General features: G+C 47.6%; 1 protein-coding gene across 1 annotated transcript; it reads left to right on the top strand.

Moving 5' to 3' along the window:
• Nucleotides 1–99: 99 nt before the first annotated feature.
• Nucleotides 100–17,004, top strand: KCTD21 (potassium channel tetramerization domain containing 21). The gene is made up of 2 exons (XM_087433505.1): nt 100–137; nt 13,487–17,004. The coding sequence occupies exon 2, from the start codon at nt 13,516–13,518 to the stop codon at nt 14,296–14,298; it is 783 nt and encodes a 260-aa protein (XP_087289631.1). The 5' UTR covers nt 100–137; nt 13,487–13,515; the 3' UTR covers nt 14,299–17,004.
• Nucleotides 17,005–17,205: the final 201 nt, after the last annotated feature.

Genomic DNA, 17,205 nt, shown 5'->3' with positions numbered 1-17,205 from the left:
GGGAGAACTACAAGTCCCGGAGCGCAGCGCGCAGGTCCCGGGCCGCCACGCCCCTGGGCTGGGCTGCGGTCCTCCGCCCCCCTCGCAAAGCTGCGCTGGCTGCCCGCGGAGGGGAGGCTGCAGACCGAGGGCAGGAGGTGGGTGCGGCGCGGCTGGGGATGTGGGGCGCAGGAACAGCAGGTGAAGGGACGCAGGCCCACCTGGGCACCTGTCCTACCTTGAGAGGTCATCTAGCGTACCCTAGCCTCGCCATTCTCATCTGTGCAATGGGAATGGCAATGTCTCTGCCTCCGGGGGAGGGGGTGCATATCGGGGAGAGGGGGCGGAGCTAGTGGAAGGAGCCAGGATGGATGGTGATGATAGGAAAAGCCCGGATCATGAGGGTCGAGACTGTGGGAGGAATCTCTGGTGGGTGGGGCAAGGGTGGGCGGAGTTTCTAGGTGAGACGGGGAACACGAGTGAGGTCGGAGAAGAGGGCTGCAGAGCTGGGGAGCGGGTGCTGAGAAAGCCGATGAAGCCTGGGTTGGATTGGGTGGAATGGGCCAAAAAGCATTAGGGAAGGAGGGGCGGAGACACAAAAATGAAAAGGACCGCTTCTAGCCCTGGAAAGCCCAGTGTGGGCAGCACTGGTATGGTTTGGGCAAGGGGGTGCCCGAGTGAGCAAATACTTGTGGATGCACAGAACACCTTCTTTCCTTGTGACTAGAAGTAAATAGCCCATCCCTTAAACTCAGTGCGTCACACACATGATCTCATTGAGCTCTCACACCCTGTGAAGGCGTCACCATGTCTGTTTACAGGTGAGGAATATGAGGCTCAGAGAAGTGAAGTGAGTTTGCCAAAACCACCCAGGACTCCTTACTCCAAAAACCGTGCTTTTTTTCCTGCGCTGCGGGGAGGCAGAGGTTTAGTCTGGAGTGGATGGCAGGGAAGAAACAAAAGTTTCCATGCCCTGTCCTTCGCAGGTTATGTGGCAGGACCAGCTTCTAAACCCTTCTGAATGCTAACCTGTAAGGCAACCCTCCCGAGGTTATTGTGAAGATGAAATCAGGAGAGGGATTTAAAAGCCTTTTGTTTATAAATTATTATAATTGTTGTGAGGAGCAGGAAGACCATAAGAAAGAGAGTAGTTGAGATGGGGTACTCGTGCCTGAAGAAAACCCACAAGATGAAGCTTGAGAGTGAGCTGAGATGATGAAGGAAAATTCTGGAAAAGGATGGGGGTTGGTGGTGGTTGTTGGGAGTTGGCACCAGGTAAGAGAATACTTTGCTATGCAAATGGAGAAGTCAGGTTGCCAGGTCAGGTGGCTTCCCTCCTCCAGCCCACCTTTCCCTATCACGTGCCCTGCTGGGCAGCTCACTCCAGGGTCTGTGTGTCACCCGAGTCTAAGAAGCTCCTTTTCTCCCTACGGTGGGGGTAATGGAGCAGCCTGTGGACTTACAGATATGAACTGGGCAAAACAGGGCTAATGATACAGCTGTTGGGTGTGGGGAGGCCAGGAAGAGGAGGTGAGGGGCAGTGCCTCATATAGTCCCGAGGGCTGTGAGAGTCTTTGATCCTGAATTTAAAAATTCAGGAGAGGGTGATAAACCTCCCTATTGGTAGACGACCGTCAGTCTAAGGTGAGGAAAATGGATCTGACTAAATAGGGGAAGAAATCTCTTTCTCTTCCTCTACTCTCCCTGCTTCCAGGGGTACATAGAGGGGAGATCCCGGCCCCAGCAGGGTGGCCGGACACCCATCTACTTGCGTAAAGTGGGCTTTGGTAAGGGGTGAAAATAAAATGCTCTGGAGATGCAGAGGAGGAAGGAATGAATTCCAGCTGTGGGGCCTGGCAGATGAATGGGATTTTCCTTTGCGGTGCAGGCAGAGGGGATGGCAGATACCAAACTGCAGAGAGAGGAGAGGGCCTGGCATGGCAGAGTAGGGATAATAATAGTATCTAGTTCATCTATGACATCAACTTGCATGAAGTGCGCAGCACAGTAGTAACTGCTCAGTAAATGTCAGCCGTTGTTATTACTGCTACTGTTGTGATCACCATCATCTATCCAGGAATCCGCCTAGGGCCACACAGCCGGGAAGTGGCAGATCCCACTCATGCTGAAGCCCAAGCACTTTCCTCTCCCCCTCCAGTTCTTTCTGCCCATCCACCTCACTTGTGAGACCCAGAAGTGGCCCCTCTTTGTGAACATTCTGGGTGAGCTGTAACAGGAGTTTCTTTCCTGCCGTAGTAGCAGAGACTCTGGGTTCAGGAGGAGGCAGGGGAAACAAGGCCTGAACAGCCATCTTCTCCCAGCCTGGATCCCAGCAGAGACAGGCAGGCCTAGTGTGGTGGTTTCTGTGGGCAAGACCACTCAGGTTGAAATTCTAACTCCCCCAACAACTGCGGGCTGTTTTAGCTTAGCCCTGGTTGGCTTCCTCATCCTCCAAAAGGTGGCGACACCTGGAGAGGAAAATTATGAGATTTTAATGCTTCTTAGTAGTAGTAATAACAAATCTACTACTTATTGAATTTGGCTAATTATTGGGGTCAGGCGCTCTGACTGGAACCTCACATTTGTAGTCCTACGAGGGAAGTGTTTTTTTCTTCCGTCTTCTTTCAAAATGAAAATATTTTTAGAATTTTCAAGCCTACAGAAAAAGTTTAAAGAATAGCGTTTCGGGGCCAGCGTGGTGGTGTAGTGGTTAAGTTCCTGCCCTCTGCTTCGGCATCCCGGGGTTCATGGGTTCAGATCCCGGGCACGGACCCACACAATGCTCATTAAGCCATACTGTGGCCATGTCCCACCAACAAAATAGAGGAAGACTGGCATAGATGTTAGCTCAGGGAAAATCTTCCTTAAGCAAAAAGAGGAAGATTGGCAACAGATGTTAGCTCAGGGCCAATCTTGCCCTCCAAAGGAAAAAAAAAAAAAGAATAGCCTTTCACTTAGATGCACCAATTCATGCATTGCTGATTTTGCTTTTACACACACACACACACACACACACACACTTTTTTTTTTACTAAACTATTTAAGTTACATCTTGACACTTGATCCCTAAATTCTTCAGCAGGTATCTCCTAATTATAACATTCTATTACATAATCATAATACCATTATCATACCTAAGAAAATGAGCAAGTCGATATTATCTAATAAACAGTTGATATTCAAATTTGCCCAACTGCCAAAAAATATCTTATGTAGTTTTGTGTTTAATCAGATGCAGTCAGGATTCATGCATTGCATTTAGTTATATCTCTTTTTTTTTTTTGCTGAGGAAGATTCACCCTGAGCTAGCATCTGTTGCCATTCTTCCTCTTTTTATATGTGAGCTGCTGCCACAGCATGGCCACCGACAGACGAGTGGTGTAGGTCTGCGCCCAGGAACCTAACCCAGGGCACCAAAGCAGAGCATGCCGAACTTAACCACTAGGCCACTGGAGCTGACCCTAGTTATATCTCTTTAAGCAACTTATTTTATCTAGATCGAGCCCCCTCCACTTGTTTAAATTTGTTTGATTATTTTATCAATGATTAGATTCAGATTAGATTTTTTTCTTCTGGGAATGTTGTGTACTTCTTATTGTATCACACGTGTAATATCAGGGTCCTACTCTCCGTGAGTGCTAAATTAGATTATTGGTTAAGATCATGACAGCCTGATCTCTCCATATAAGGGTAAAGTTTTCCCTTTTGAAATTAGCAAGTAGTCTGTGGAGTGATTCTTTGAGAAATTGTGTATTCCCATAATCTTTCACTCCACATCCGTTGATGATTTGCAACATTGAGGGTTGCAAAATGGTAATTTTCTAATTATACCATTCTTTCTATATTTATTAGCTGGTATTCTTTGTTATAGAATAACTTTTTCCTGCGTGTGTCTGTGTCTGTGTCTTTCTCACTTCCTCTCTTCGCTCTCTCTTTTTCTTTTTGGACTAACATAGACTCATGATTTCTTCTAAATTTGATGTTATAACCCATTATCATCACTTAATCTTTTTTGGTACTCAAATTATGCCAAATTTGGCCAATGAGAGTCCCTTTAGGCCAGCTCCTGTGTTCTTTTGTTTTGTTTTGTTAGTTGAGATTATAATTGATATATGTAACATTGTATTAGTTTCAGGTGTACAACATAGTGATTTGAGATATATACATATATTGCAAAATGATCACAGTGTGTTTAGTTAACATCCATCACCACGCATAGTTACAAAAAGAATATTTTTTTTCTTGTGATGAGACTTCTAAGATCCCCTCTGTTCTTTTGACATGACCTCATCAATCTTTGATTGCTTCTTTGCTCTCTGGCAAGAGATGTTCCAGGCTCACCTTGAACTTTTCCTGTCAAAGTCCTGGAATCATCAGTTTCTCCAGGAAGCCCTGGTTTCTTTTTGTAGGCGGTTACATTTAGAAACCAAGATCTGGAGTCAGGTGTGCTCATTGCTACTGGGGTATCATTTCTAGGCTCTTTGAATGAGCAGAGCTAAGAAATGATGGATGGGAAGGTGGATGGATGGACAGATGGATAGATAGATAATTATCATTGCTTAGTAGATTCATTGTTGTTACAAAAACTGGGATCCTCACTCTGTAAAATGAGTAGATTGTGCTAGAAGTAGTTCCATTATGGAAGCTCAGTGGGCAGTAACGTAGGAAATTGCACAGAAAGCCCTATTCCAGGACTCCATGAGCATACAGGCTGTTGACTCAGACCTCTGGGGCTGCCTTCAGTCTCTCGCTCAAGACCCAGATTAGAAAAGACCCCAGGCTGTCTCCAAAGACCTGTTCTTTGAGCAATATCCAAACTCAGAGCCTCCCAGAGGCCATGACTCAGAGGTCAAGAATGCACTCGAGGGCGTAGCAGTTAAGTTCCACTTCGGTGGCCCTGGGTTCCCCAGTTTGGATCCTGGGCATGGACCTACTCACTGCTCATCAAGCCATGCTGAGGCGGCATCCCATATAGGAGAGCTACAACTCTACCACTATGATACACAACTATGTATACACAACTATGATGTACTGGGGTTTTGGGGGGGAAAAAAGAAAAAAAAAAAAAGAGAAAGATTGGCAACAGATGTTAGCACAGAGCCAATCTTCCTCTCTGAGTTTATGAAGTAAGGAGAATGTGATCTGCCAGGGTCCCATGATTGTTGTAAGGATCAATATACAATATATATTTAGTTTTTAAAATTGCTAACTGGTCTTTTCAACACATGTATTGCAAAACTCCTCTTTTTCATTGTTTTAATACCACAGTTTGAAATGTTGTTGCTTTATAATCTGATTTAATACATCACACTAAGATAACTACTCTTTTTCAAATATTCTTTGAGGTTGTCACTCATCAATTTTTCCAAACTAAGATTTTAATATTTTGTTTTTAATCTTTGGAAAAAATACTGTTGGGATTTGGACTAGGTTAGCATAACAACTGTAATTAATTATAGGAGAACAACTTTAAGATATTTCGTCTCCATCTCGGAAGCATTACAAGTCTCTATTCAAATCATTTATGCTTGTTAATAAAGTATCATGGCTTGTGTTACTGGAGGGGGCCCAGGCTTTGGAGAGAGACCTCCTTGGAATTCTAGCTCTGCTGCCTCTAGCTGTGTGATCTTAAGCTGCCGTCTTCACTACTATGTGCTTCAGTTTTATAATCCTAAAAATTGGGATGATAATCATACCTACCTCACAGCATAGGTGTGGTATTTTAATGAAACAGTCTACAGGGAAATGCCTCACATAGCTCGGGGTGTGTCCTCAGCGCTCAGGAGATGTTGGTTCTCTGTGTCATGGTCTTTATGTAGGTCAGAGTCAAATTGAGATGGCAGATGTGAGAGCACCTGGTAAGAGGTAGGAGGCAGACAAATGACAGACCTCTCCAAGGGCCTTGGCTGCCGAATGCCCACAGAGGAGTGTCGTGGTTCAGAGCACAGACTGCAGTCACACAGGCCTAGGCTTCAGTCCTGGCTCTGCCACTGCTTTTGGGCTCAGGTTCTCATCTGTAGAGTGGAGATAATACTTTCCTTGAAGGAGTGTTCCGGGGCTTAAGTGAGCTCATATGTATAGCACACCCAGCACAGGTAGGTACACAGTAAATACTCATCGAGCATTCGTCGTGACCCTCATGAGGCCTGGAGGACTTGGGTGCCAGGGCAGAGTTTTAAAGTAGATTCTCTAGGGCCGGCTCCGTGGCTTAGCGGTTAAGTGTGCGCGCTCTGATGCTGGCGGCCCGGGTTCGGATCCCGGGTGCGCCCCAAGGCACCACTTCTCCGTCCAGCGCGAGGCCGAGTCCCACGTACAGCAACTAGAAGGATGTGAACCTATGACATACAACTATCTGCTGGGGCTTTGGGGGGAAAAAGATGAATAAATAAAATCTTTAAAGTAGATTCTCTAGAGTGATGTTTTGGCTGCCCAGCCTTATTGGACATCTCCTCTCAAAGAATTATATTTTCTGTGTCACAATTAGAGGTTGCAACCAGGTAATTTTCAGGCCCCAGCCTGGACTTGCCCTTCACCTGGTACCATGCTGGGCCTTAGGACCTCCTCTCATTTGGCCCATGGACCCACTTCAGGGAGGAGAGAATTCCAGCTGCAACTCCAAATTCGCAGGCCCCCAGGCCTTCCTTTCTCAGTCAGATGGTCCAAAGATCAGCATGGCGTAATTTTGTGGTTTGACGCCAGTGGTTTTCTCAGAGAGGGAGATGGGGCTGATCTTTTTTTGTTTTTTTTTCACGTTGAGAGACAGACTTCAAAAGTCTGCTGCTTAAAAAAAATTATTCAGGCCTGCCCCGTGGCATAGTGGTTGAAGTTCTGCGTGCTCCACTTCAGCTTCACGGATTTGGATCCCAGGCACAGACCTACACCACTCGTCAGCCGTGCTGTGGAGGCATCCCACATACAAAGTAGAGGAAGATTGCCACAGGTGTTAGCTCAGGGCTAATCTTAATCTTCCTCAAAAATGAAAGGGGGAGGATTGGCAGCAGATGTTAGCTCAGGGTGAGTCTTCCTCACCAAAAAAAAAGAAAACATTCATTTGGACACAGTGGTGGGTTTCTTTTATCTTGTACTGCCTGGTTTGGTTTGCATTCCCGTTCATCTTTTCTAATCTGGCTTTTAAAGATTTTATTTATTCAGCTTTTTCCCCCCAAAGCCCCAGTAGACAGTTGTATGTCATAGGTTCACATCCTTCTAGTTGCTGTACGCGGGACTCGGCCTCGCGTTGGACGGAGAAGTGGTGCCTCCGGGCGCTCCCGGGATCCGAACCCGGGCCGCCAGCATCAGAGCGCGCGCACTTAACCACCAAGCCACAGAGCCGGCCCTAATCTGGCTTTTAAAAACCTGGCTTTTTGTGTGTTGCTGCTTTGTCGTTAGACAGCGTGAATCACTGTTGAAATAGAAAAGTTTAGACCACTCAGTGGACTTGCCCTATGTCAGCTGTGGAGGGGCACTGGGCCATCCTGGGCTCCTGTCCCCGTGTCCTCAGATGTGAGTGGGCAGAGCCCCAGGCCGGTAGTGGACAAGCTGCCAAGGGAGCCTACCCCGGTCTGGTCTGGACGGAGAATAAGGGAGTGTGATCTCTCACTCATGTTGGGACCCCTTGGTGGGAAGTAAAGATGATCAGAGCTGTTGGACTCACACAGACCTGGATTTGGATCCCAGTTGCTCCACTGACTCTTAACCTTTCTGAGCCTCGGTTTCCTCATCTGTCAAATGGAGATAGTAATAGTATCCATCTCACAGAGTGCTTGTGAAGACATCAAATGAGGGAATGCATGTAAAGCATCTAGCACAATAGTATCATTCTCTGTACTTTTCTGTTTGTTTTTACTGAAAATAAATAAAATGCTGACAGGTGTTACGTGAAGCGCCTCAGCTTGTAAAAACAAGAGGTGTGTGCTCAGCAAGTAGTGACTGTTTTCTTGCCAGTAAGCTGCAGAGCGGTGTTTTAAAAGGCTGCTTCAGCTTTTCTCAGACTTGGTGAAGCTCCTACAGCCTTTTGTTGCTGTTACAACTCTTAGCAGCCTGTGTAGTGGGAAGAGAGTGGGTTTCTGTTCACTGGCTGTGTGTCCTGGGCAAGTCACCAGTCTTTCTGAGTCTTTCGCATCTGCCAAACAGGGAGAATGATGCCTGCCCTGTAGGACTGCTGTGAGGATTAAAACGGCTGAGAGTGTAAAGGCCATGGATGTAGTAAAATGCTCAGTAAATGTTCCTTCCTTCCCTCTCACCCCCGATGCCACTGGCACCCACTGTGTGCTAGGCAGTGAATATGCAGGGACATGAAACATGTCATTGCTCGCAAGGAGATCACAAACTGGGCAGCGGTTTTCAAAGACAACCCACAGTGTGAAGATGCACTTTATATCACGGTCCAGTTCATACACACTGTCAACTGAAACAAAAGTTTCAAACAAAAATATAACTGGTCGCAACCCACTGTATTTGTGTATTTCACGCCACAATCACAGTCTTGATGTTTTTTCCAGTTTATGAAGGCACAATTTATATACAGTAAAATTCCTCTTTTAGGGATACAGTTATATGAATTTTTGTAATCTTTATACAATCATTTGACTACCACCGCATCAAGACATAGACTATTTCCATCACTCTAGAACGTTTTCTTTTGCCTCTTTATAGCCAGTCTTCTCCCCAGCCTAGCCCCTAGCAATCACTGATCTGATTTCTGTCTCTATGGTTTTGCCTTTTCCAGAATGTTATATAAATAGGATCACACACCATGTAACCTTTTGAGGCTGGCTTCTTTTCCCTTAACATAATGCTTTTGAGATTCTTCTGTGTTGTGGTGTGTGTCAGTTGGTAGTTGCTTTATATTGCTGAGTCATATTCCATTGTATGGATGTACCACAGTTTGTTTATCCATTTACATTTTAGTTGTTTCCAGGTTTGGGCAATTATGAATAAAGCTGCTGTAATCATTCACATACAGGTTTTTGCATGGACATAGGTCTTCATTTCTCTGGGATAAATAACTAGGAGTTATTTATTGCTAGGGATTGCTAGGTCGTGTGGAAACTGTATGCCAAACTGCTTTCCACAGTGGTTGTAGCATTTTGCATTCTCACCGGCAATGTATGAGAGTTTCCATTGCTCTGTATAATCACTAGCATTTGGTGTTGTCAGATTTTTTATTTGAGCTATTTTAATTGGTAGATAGTAATAATCTAATTGTGGTTTTCATTTTCATGTCCCTAATGACTAATGATGTTGAGCATCTTTTCATGTGATTATTTGTCATCATTATATCTTCTTTGGTGAAATGTTTGTTCAGATCTTGTGCCCATTTTTTAATTGGGTTTTCTGTTCTTACTGAGTTTTGAGAGTTCTTTATATATTCTGGTTAGCAGTCCTTTATCAGATATGTGTTTTGCAAATATTTTCTCCCAATCTGTGTCTTATTTTCATTTTCTTAACACTGTCCTTTGAAGAGGACAAGTTTTTCATTTGCATGAAGTCTAGTTTGTCAGTTTGTTTATGGTTTGTGCCTTTTGGGTCCTATCCAAGAAATCTTCACCTAACCCAAAGTCACAAAGATTTTCTCCTTGAAGTTTTTATAGTTTTAAAAAGATTTCACAGGGCCGGCCCCGTGGCTTAGCGGTTAAGTACACGTGCTCCGCTGCTGGCGGCCCAGGTTCGGATCCCGGGCGCGCACCGACACACTGCTTCTCCGGCCATGCTGAGGCCGTGTCCCACATGCAGCAACTAGAAGGATGTGCAGCTATGACATACAACTGTCTACTGGGGCTTTGGGGGAAAAAAATAAAAAAAATAAATAAAATTAAAAAAAAAAAAGATTTCACATTTAGGTCTATGATCTATTTTGATTTAATTTTTGTTTATGGTGCAAGATATGGGTCAGGGTTCTTTTTTGCATATGGATGTCCAGTGATCTGCATCTTGATAAAGCCAAGGAGGAGGGCCATGTGCAAAGCAGATCATAACATGCCAGAATGGTGGGCACTGCCAGAGAGGGCTGTGCAAGGGACCAGGAAGGCCCAAGAGGAGAGCTGTTAACCTAGTGGAGATCTGGGGACAGCTTTCCAGAGGCAGTGACTGATAGGCAGAGCCTTAAATGTTGACAGCAGAGAAGGTGGAGAAGGGAGGTGTAAGGAGAGCAAAGACAGGACAGGTGCCAGTGCGAGGGTGTGTGTGGTGGCGTCTGGAGGGTCAGAGCGGAGCGTGTGTGTGGGAAGGGCAGAATTAGAGGTGAGAGGGGAAGAGCAAGGTGGTTTGGGCAGGCAGTAGTGCTTCAGGAAGCTCAGCCGCAGACCGAAATGGAAGGCAGACAGAAAGAAGGCAGGGAGCCAAGTGAGGATGTAGGGGAGATGAGGCTAGAGCTCCTGGAATAGCTACAGAGATAGGTTCAAGGAGACAGAGTCCAGAAGAATTTTAGGGATGAGGGGTCAGGGCTGCCTCCCGGGCCTTGGGCTCAGGCATTTGGGTGGCTGAGAAGAGCTCACAGCAGGTTCAGGGAAGGAGGAATTCTGTGTTAGGCTTCTGGTACCCACAGCACACCCATGTAGAGATGTCCAGGAGGCAGCCAGGTACGCACCGGGGGCTGTAGCTCAGTGACGTTAGTTCATCCCCACCTGACCACAAACCCTCTGCCACACTCATGAAGCTCCTCAGCCCCCCAGAGGTGTCAGTTCCTGCCCCCTCGTGTCATTGTGCCTTTTACAATAGGGTTTCTGCATTTGTGACGGTGGTCACAGTGGTGCTACCACTAGAAAAATAGCACCTGGAGGACTGAGCTCTGTGACTCATGGGCATGGGGCGAATACCACAGGGAGCACCCGGTCTGGGGGTCAGTAGACCTGCCTTCTAACCAGCCTGCGCCCCAGCTGACCATGCAGGTCTCTGTGCTGCTCTCCCCCAACTAGTGACCAGGAGCCGTGTAGCCGGAGGGCGAGGGGCAGGCAGGCGGTGCTCTGCTGCTTTTGCAAGCAGAGAAATAGGAGTTTGGGTACCCACCCAAGGGCCCCCGGGTATGCCCTGTGGCTCCTGACCGTCTCCCCCACCCCCCGTGCTCTGAGCTCTTCAGCACTAATTTACGGTGGAGGTATGGGGTCCGCGGCCCACAGAACTGTCAGGAAAGACAGCCCAGCCTCTCTGACATCTGAGCCTGCTCTTTCCGTGAGGCTGAGCCACTTCACAGAGCCTGCGCCTTAAATCAATTAAATCAAGGAGAAGGAAAGATTGAAAACTAGAATATGCAAATTACTGTCTAGAGAGAAAAGGAGATTCTGGAATGAGGAAGGGGTGGCCCACTCCTGGGTCAAGCTCCCGCCTGGGCCCTCTGGAGAGAGAATTGGCCAGAGTCAGCCCTGAGGCCAAGCACCTTCCCCAGCTGCAGGTCTCCACAGCAGCTACCCTTCCTCGGGCCCTCACCCCACCCCTCTCTCGGACCTCCACACTGTCTCGCAGCCCATCTGCTCCAGGCTTCTGCTGACGATTTTGTAACTTCATCATGGGCTTGTTTCTCTTCAGACATTCCAGATGGTTAATGCCTTTCTGCAATATAAAAGTGCCCCATTAGATGGAAAAGGAATCATGAGGGGACCCCCCCCCCGCTCCAGAAAGTGAGTGGGGCAGCTAAACATCTCCTCTATCCACCCAGCATGGCCCCCATCTCTGGAGGGGGCTGTCTCCATCCTCTGGAATAAGGGGGTCTCGGTGTAGCCAGCCTCCTCAGAAGGCAGACGTGGTGAGAAGTGCTCTGGCCTGCTCCCCACCCTTGCTGGGTGACTTTGGGAAGCCCATCCTCAGACCTCTGTTTTCCCATCTGGACAGCAATAATGCCAGGATTCATTCTGACCAACTCCCACAGCTCTTGGTACATCTCCCTTGTCACTGCGCCCTCACTGCCCCTTGTCTCTGTCTCCCCCACCAGTCTGAGCTCCTCGAGGGCAGCACTGAGACCGATTCTTCCCCGTGTCCCCCCACACCCAACATCAGGAGACGGTTGCTGAATCCATTCCACAGGTTGGCTCTTAGGACAGTATCGTGTTGGAAGCTGAGAGCGTACATCCCCTGCTTTCTAGAACCTTGAAGAGAAGTTAAACTCCAAGACTTCTGGTTGAAAGAGACTCACCAGCCCTAGATACTGGAGGCTCTGAGATCAGTGGAGGAATGGGGGGGGGGGGGGCTTTGTTAAGGAGCGGATAAAGAGCCCTTAGGAAGGGTGCTCGGTGGCAGAGTCCCACATTTGCACTGACCTCGAAGCAAGTTTCAGAGGAGGCTGGGGAGCCTTCATGATGGGAAAGGGCAGGCCGCGAAGAGCATCTTCATGGCAAGGCAAGTTGTTACAGGAGGATGAGAGTCCAGAAAAGGGAGTCATTGAGAGTCCAGAGGGCTGAGTTACCCATTATGGGCCTGGTAGATGGATGGAAATGGCACTAATAACAGCCATTTGTTGTAAATTCTTTGAGAGAAAAATAATTAAATTCAGAAACAACATTGGTACAACAGAAGGAGAACTGGGCTTGGAGTCATAAGTCTCCAAGCATTTGCTACGTACTTAGAGTGTACCAGTCTTTGGCTAGTAAGCATTTACACATATTAAGGACCCGGGTTTGAATCCCTGCAAGGCCCTTCACCTCTCTGAGCACCAGGGAATGAATCCTGGCAGTTTTCTTCATCTGCACAATAGGGCAGGATGGTGGTACTGTCTATGTCAAAAGATATGTATGCCCATTATGTAAGCAGATGTGTGTAAGAGCAGGTAACAGCATTCAGTTCAGGCACGTTGTCTTTCTCTCCTTAGACCAGTGGTTCTCTGTCCTAACTGAACATTTAGAATCACCGAGGGCACTTTTTAAAAATAGCAATTCTGGAGCCACAGTCCAGACCAATTAAAACAATCTCTGGAGGGGGGGACCCAGGCTTCATTTGCTCTTTTCTTTTTCTTATTTTTTAACTCCCTACTGAACCTAATATGCTTTAGACAGTGTGGCAGTTATCACCCATCCATTTATTCCTCAAGCATTCATTCATTTTGACCCCAAGGGCTGTAGGCTTGATCTACAATAAGGAGTTGAGAACTGTGACTACCCAGACGTTATGGACTGAATGTTTGTGTCCCCTAAAATTCATATGTTGGAGTCCCAACCTCTAATGTGATGGTATAAGAAGGGAAGACCTTTGGGAGGTGATTAGGTCATAATGGTAGGGCCCTCGTAAACAGGATTAGTGCCCTTATAAAAGAGACTCCAGAGAGCTCTCTTGCCCCTTCTGCCGTGTGAAGACACGGTGGGAAGATGGCCCTCACCAGACACAAAATCTGCCCGCACTTTGATCTTGGACTTCCCAGCCTCCAGAACTAAGTAAATGAGAACTAAATAAGTAAGTGAGAAATAAATGTTTGTTACTTAAGCCACCCATTCTATGGCATTCTGTTATACCAGCCCCAACAGACTAAGGTGTCAGATATGGTTGGATAATGGTCATTTCTCACTTTTTTTCCTTCTCTAAGACTACTTCCCAGCACCGCAGCCTCCTGCCATGTCCGACCCCATCACACTGAACGTCGGGGGGAAGCTCTACACAACCTCCCTGGCAACCTTGACCAGCTTCCCTGAGTCCATGCTGGGCGCCATGTTCAGTGGGAAGATGCCCACCAAGAGGGACAGCCAGGGCAACTGCTTCATTGACCGTGACGGCAAAGTGTTCCGCTACATCCTCAACTTCCTGCGGACCTCCCACCTGGACTTGCCCGAGGACTTCCAGGAGATGGGCCTGCTCCGCAGAGAGGCCGACTTCTACCAGGTGCAGCCCCTGATTGAGGCACTGCAGGAGAAGGAGGTGGAGCTCTCCAAGGCTGAGAAGAATGCCATGCTCAACATCACGCTGAACCAGCGTGTGCAGACGGTCCACTTCACCGTGCGCGAGGCACCCCAGATCTACAGCCTGTCCTCCTCCAGCATGGAGGTCTTCAACGCCAACATCTTCAGCACCTCTTGCCTCTTCCTCAAGCTCCTCGGCTCTAAGCTCTTCTACTGCTCCAATGGCAATCTGTCCTCCATCACCAGCCACTTGCAGGACCCCAACCACCTGACTCTGGACTGGGTGGCCAACGTGGAGGGCCTGCCAGAGGAGGAGTACACCAAGCAGAACCTCAAGAGGCTCTGGGTGGTGCCAGCCAACAAGCAGATCAACAGCTTCCAGGTCTTTGTGGAGGAGGTGCTGAAGATCGCTCTGAGTGATGGCTTCTGCATCGATTCTTCTCACCCGCACGCTCTGGATTTTATGAACAATAAGATTATTCGATTAATACGGTACAGGTAAAAGGACCCCAGCCACGTTGGAGGGGGGCTGCCAAGAAGCTCCACGTCGGCCAGGATGTTGGAGAGTATCTTGCCGGTGGTGTGAGGCAGGGCACTATACTAATCTGTATTAATCACATAGCAGGATTTGATTCCCCCACGATGCAGTCCACCTATAGGAATCCATGTGTCCTCTCAACAGAGCCACCTTTTTTCTTGCCATTTTGAGCTGGAGAAGGGCAGTTGGTTATGACAAGTGCGGAGTCTGCCGATGTCTCCTAAAGGAGGTCACAGGAAGACTGGCTGGCTGGACAGAGGAGCAGTGGTTTTGTCCTGGGCTCCATCTCTGTACCACTAGGCAGGGCCTCACTTAGCCATCTGTCAAAAGAGCCTCTGGTGGAGGGGATGGGGTGAGAACAAGAGGCTGTCTTCGGTTTCCCAGGACGTAAAGCATCCAGAGATTCCCATCCCGCCTGCTCCTCTGTCCAAGGATGCAGCCAGGACCTTGGACTTGTTTGCCTGGGGGTGACCGGGTTTGGCTGGCTTGGACATGTAGTGTGTTCTCAGAGCTATGTTTCTGGAGAGATTTGAGCTGTGGCATGGCCTAGAGGAGTGAGCATCCAGGCAGGGTTCAGAAGATGGGGATATCCCTCTTGACTGGGCCAAATCTAGGCTTTGGGGGATTTCTGGCTTCGGAAATGGGCTGCTATCCCTGTAAAGGTTTGAAAATCTGGAGCCAGTGCAATGAAAGGCACTTCATAATGTGGCCTGTTACCTGACTCTTGTAATTCTTTCACCAAGAATTTAAAGTATAATTGAAACAGGTCATTTAAAACAAATATATTATGGACTCTCAGGGTTGGAAAGTTGATTCAATGGCTGCTTGGTCCTTCCGCACCCCAGCACACCCTAGCACATTTGGGGCTGAGCATCTCTCCCCAGCACCTTCTAGTGATCACCTATCCCTGCTTGCATACCTCCAGCGATGGAAAGCTCATCATCCCCAAGGCATCCCCTGCTGGCTGTTAGAAAGTTCTTCCTTATATTGAGCCAAAATCTGTCCTTCCCCTCCCATTTCCTTGTCTTGGTTCTAGACCTTCCTTCTCACCCAAATGTGTATTTTCTCTTTCAAAATATAGAGGGTCCCCAACTTACGATGGTTCGACTTAAGATTTTTCAGCCTTATGATAGTGTGAAAGTGATATGCATTCAGTAGAAACCATACTTAGAGTTTTGAATTTTGGTCTTTTCCCGGGCTAGCAATATGTGGGGCGAGACTCACGTGATTCGGGGCAGCAGCAGCGAGCCACATGATCACGAGGGTAAACAACCCATATACTTAGACCCATTCTGTACCCACACAACCGTGCTGTTTTGCACTTTCAGTACAGAATTCAATAAATGACATGAGATAGTCAACACTTATTATAAAATAGGCTTTGTGTTAGATGATTTTGCCCAATTGTAGGGTAATGTAAGTGTTCTGAGCACATTTAAGGTAGGTTAGGTGTATTAAATGCATTTTCAACTTACAATATTTTCAGCTTACAGTGGGTTTATTGGGACGTAACCCCATCGTAAGTCAAGGAAGATCTGTAGTCACCTTCAGAGGCCAGACACTCATTCTGAAAATATTATTATTAGGATTCCTTTTTGGGATCTGTCTTCAGAACCAAGGTTAGCCCCCTTCCATCCACTGTAAGTCAACCCCATTTTGTTACGGCTTCACCTCCTTCGTGACCTCCCATTTCACCCCGCTTCCTCACCAGGCATGGCTCCGCATAGCTTTTGACCATCTTCTGTTGGAGGATGAAGATTTGCTGCCCCTGAGGAAGTACTGCCAGAGGAAGGAGACCAGGGTCTTGGAGGGCAGTAGGCAGCGAGGAGCCCAAGAGTGGTCTGAACCATAACACTGCCCTTGGAGTAAGTGTCCAGCCCCTAAGATACTGCTCTGAAGGAGGTGGCCTTCCCCTGTGGTACTGTTTCTGGTCCTAACCAGCCATGGACCTCCTTGGGGTGAGATCCTGGGCAAGAGACCTGGAGCCACCACTTCCCAGGGGGTGATGAGCAGTGCAGGCCTCGAAACTGCACCTTATGATTCATCCCTGGAGTGCGTATGGCCTTGGGAATCCTGGAGTCTTCCCCAATAGGCAGGGGCCCTCAGACAAAGCCAGAGAAGCCTGGTGACACAGGTAGCACTGGGAGATGGGTCAAGGAAGGGGCTTCCATGGTTGTGCCCTGTGAGTAGGGAGCTTGTATACTGGGCTGTGGTCAAGGCCGCATCCCATAGGTAATAAAGGCCTTTTCCCCCTACAGGGGGACCCAGGAGTCCCTGACAGCTGTCCCAGGTACTTGGGAAAGCCACTCAGGAGAAGCCAGTTTAAACCAGACAGCAGGAGCTGTGACCATAACAAACCAGTTTAAGGAAGAAATCTCGTAAATCACTGCTTCCTTTTTTTCTTCTCCATAAAAATTCTCTTTCTCCATCTGTTTGGTGCTTCTTAATTCAAGCAGCTTGACTTTAGAGAAAGTGCAGGACCTGTGAAGCCACTAATGTGCTGTGTGACTTTATGCAAGTCACTCACCTCACTGAGCCACCTCCATTTCTTCACCTGTGAAATGGGCATAACAGTAATACATAACCCTACCTACCTCACAGGGCTGTTGTGAGGATCAAATGAAATAATGTATGTGAGAATACAGTATAAATGATAAATGGTTGTTGTTATTTTGTGTCTGCTTATAAGAGAATAAACCCTGGCCTAGGAGTCAGACTGGCCAGGGTTTGAATTCTGACTCCATCACTCTCTGTGTAACCTTGGGCAAGTCACTGGGCCTCTCTGATTTGCTTCCTCATCAGATAACAACCCCCACCTCCTAGTGTTAGGTGACTTAAATGAGTGGGTATATGTGAAAATTCCTTGCTAGG

Source organism: Ceratotherium simum, chromosome 7 (genome assembly GCF_057802395.1).
Source record: "Ceratotherium simum simum isolate JZ-2026a chromosome 7, ASM5780239v1, whole genome shotgun sequence".
NCBI classification, from domain to species: domain Eukaryota; kingdom Metazoa; phylum Chordata; class Mammalia; order Perissodactyla; family Rhinocerotidae; genus Ceratotherium; species Ceratotherium simum.
Note: the sequence above shows the minus strand (reverse complement) of the source record. Positions and strands in the feature narration are given on the sequence as shown.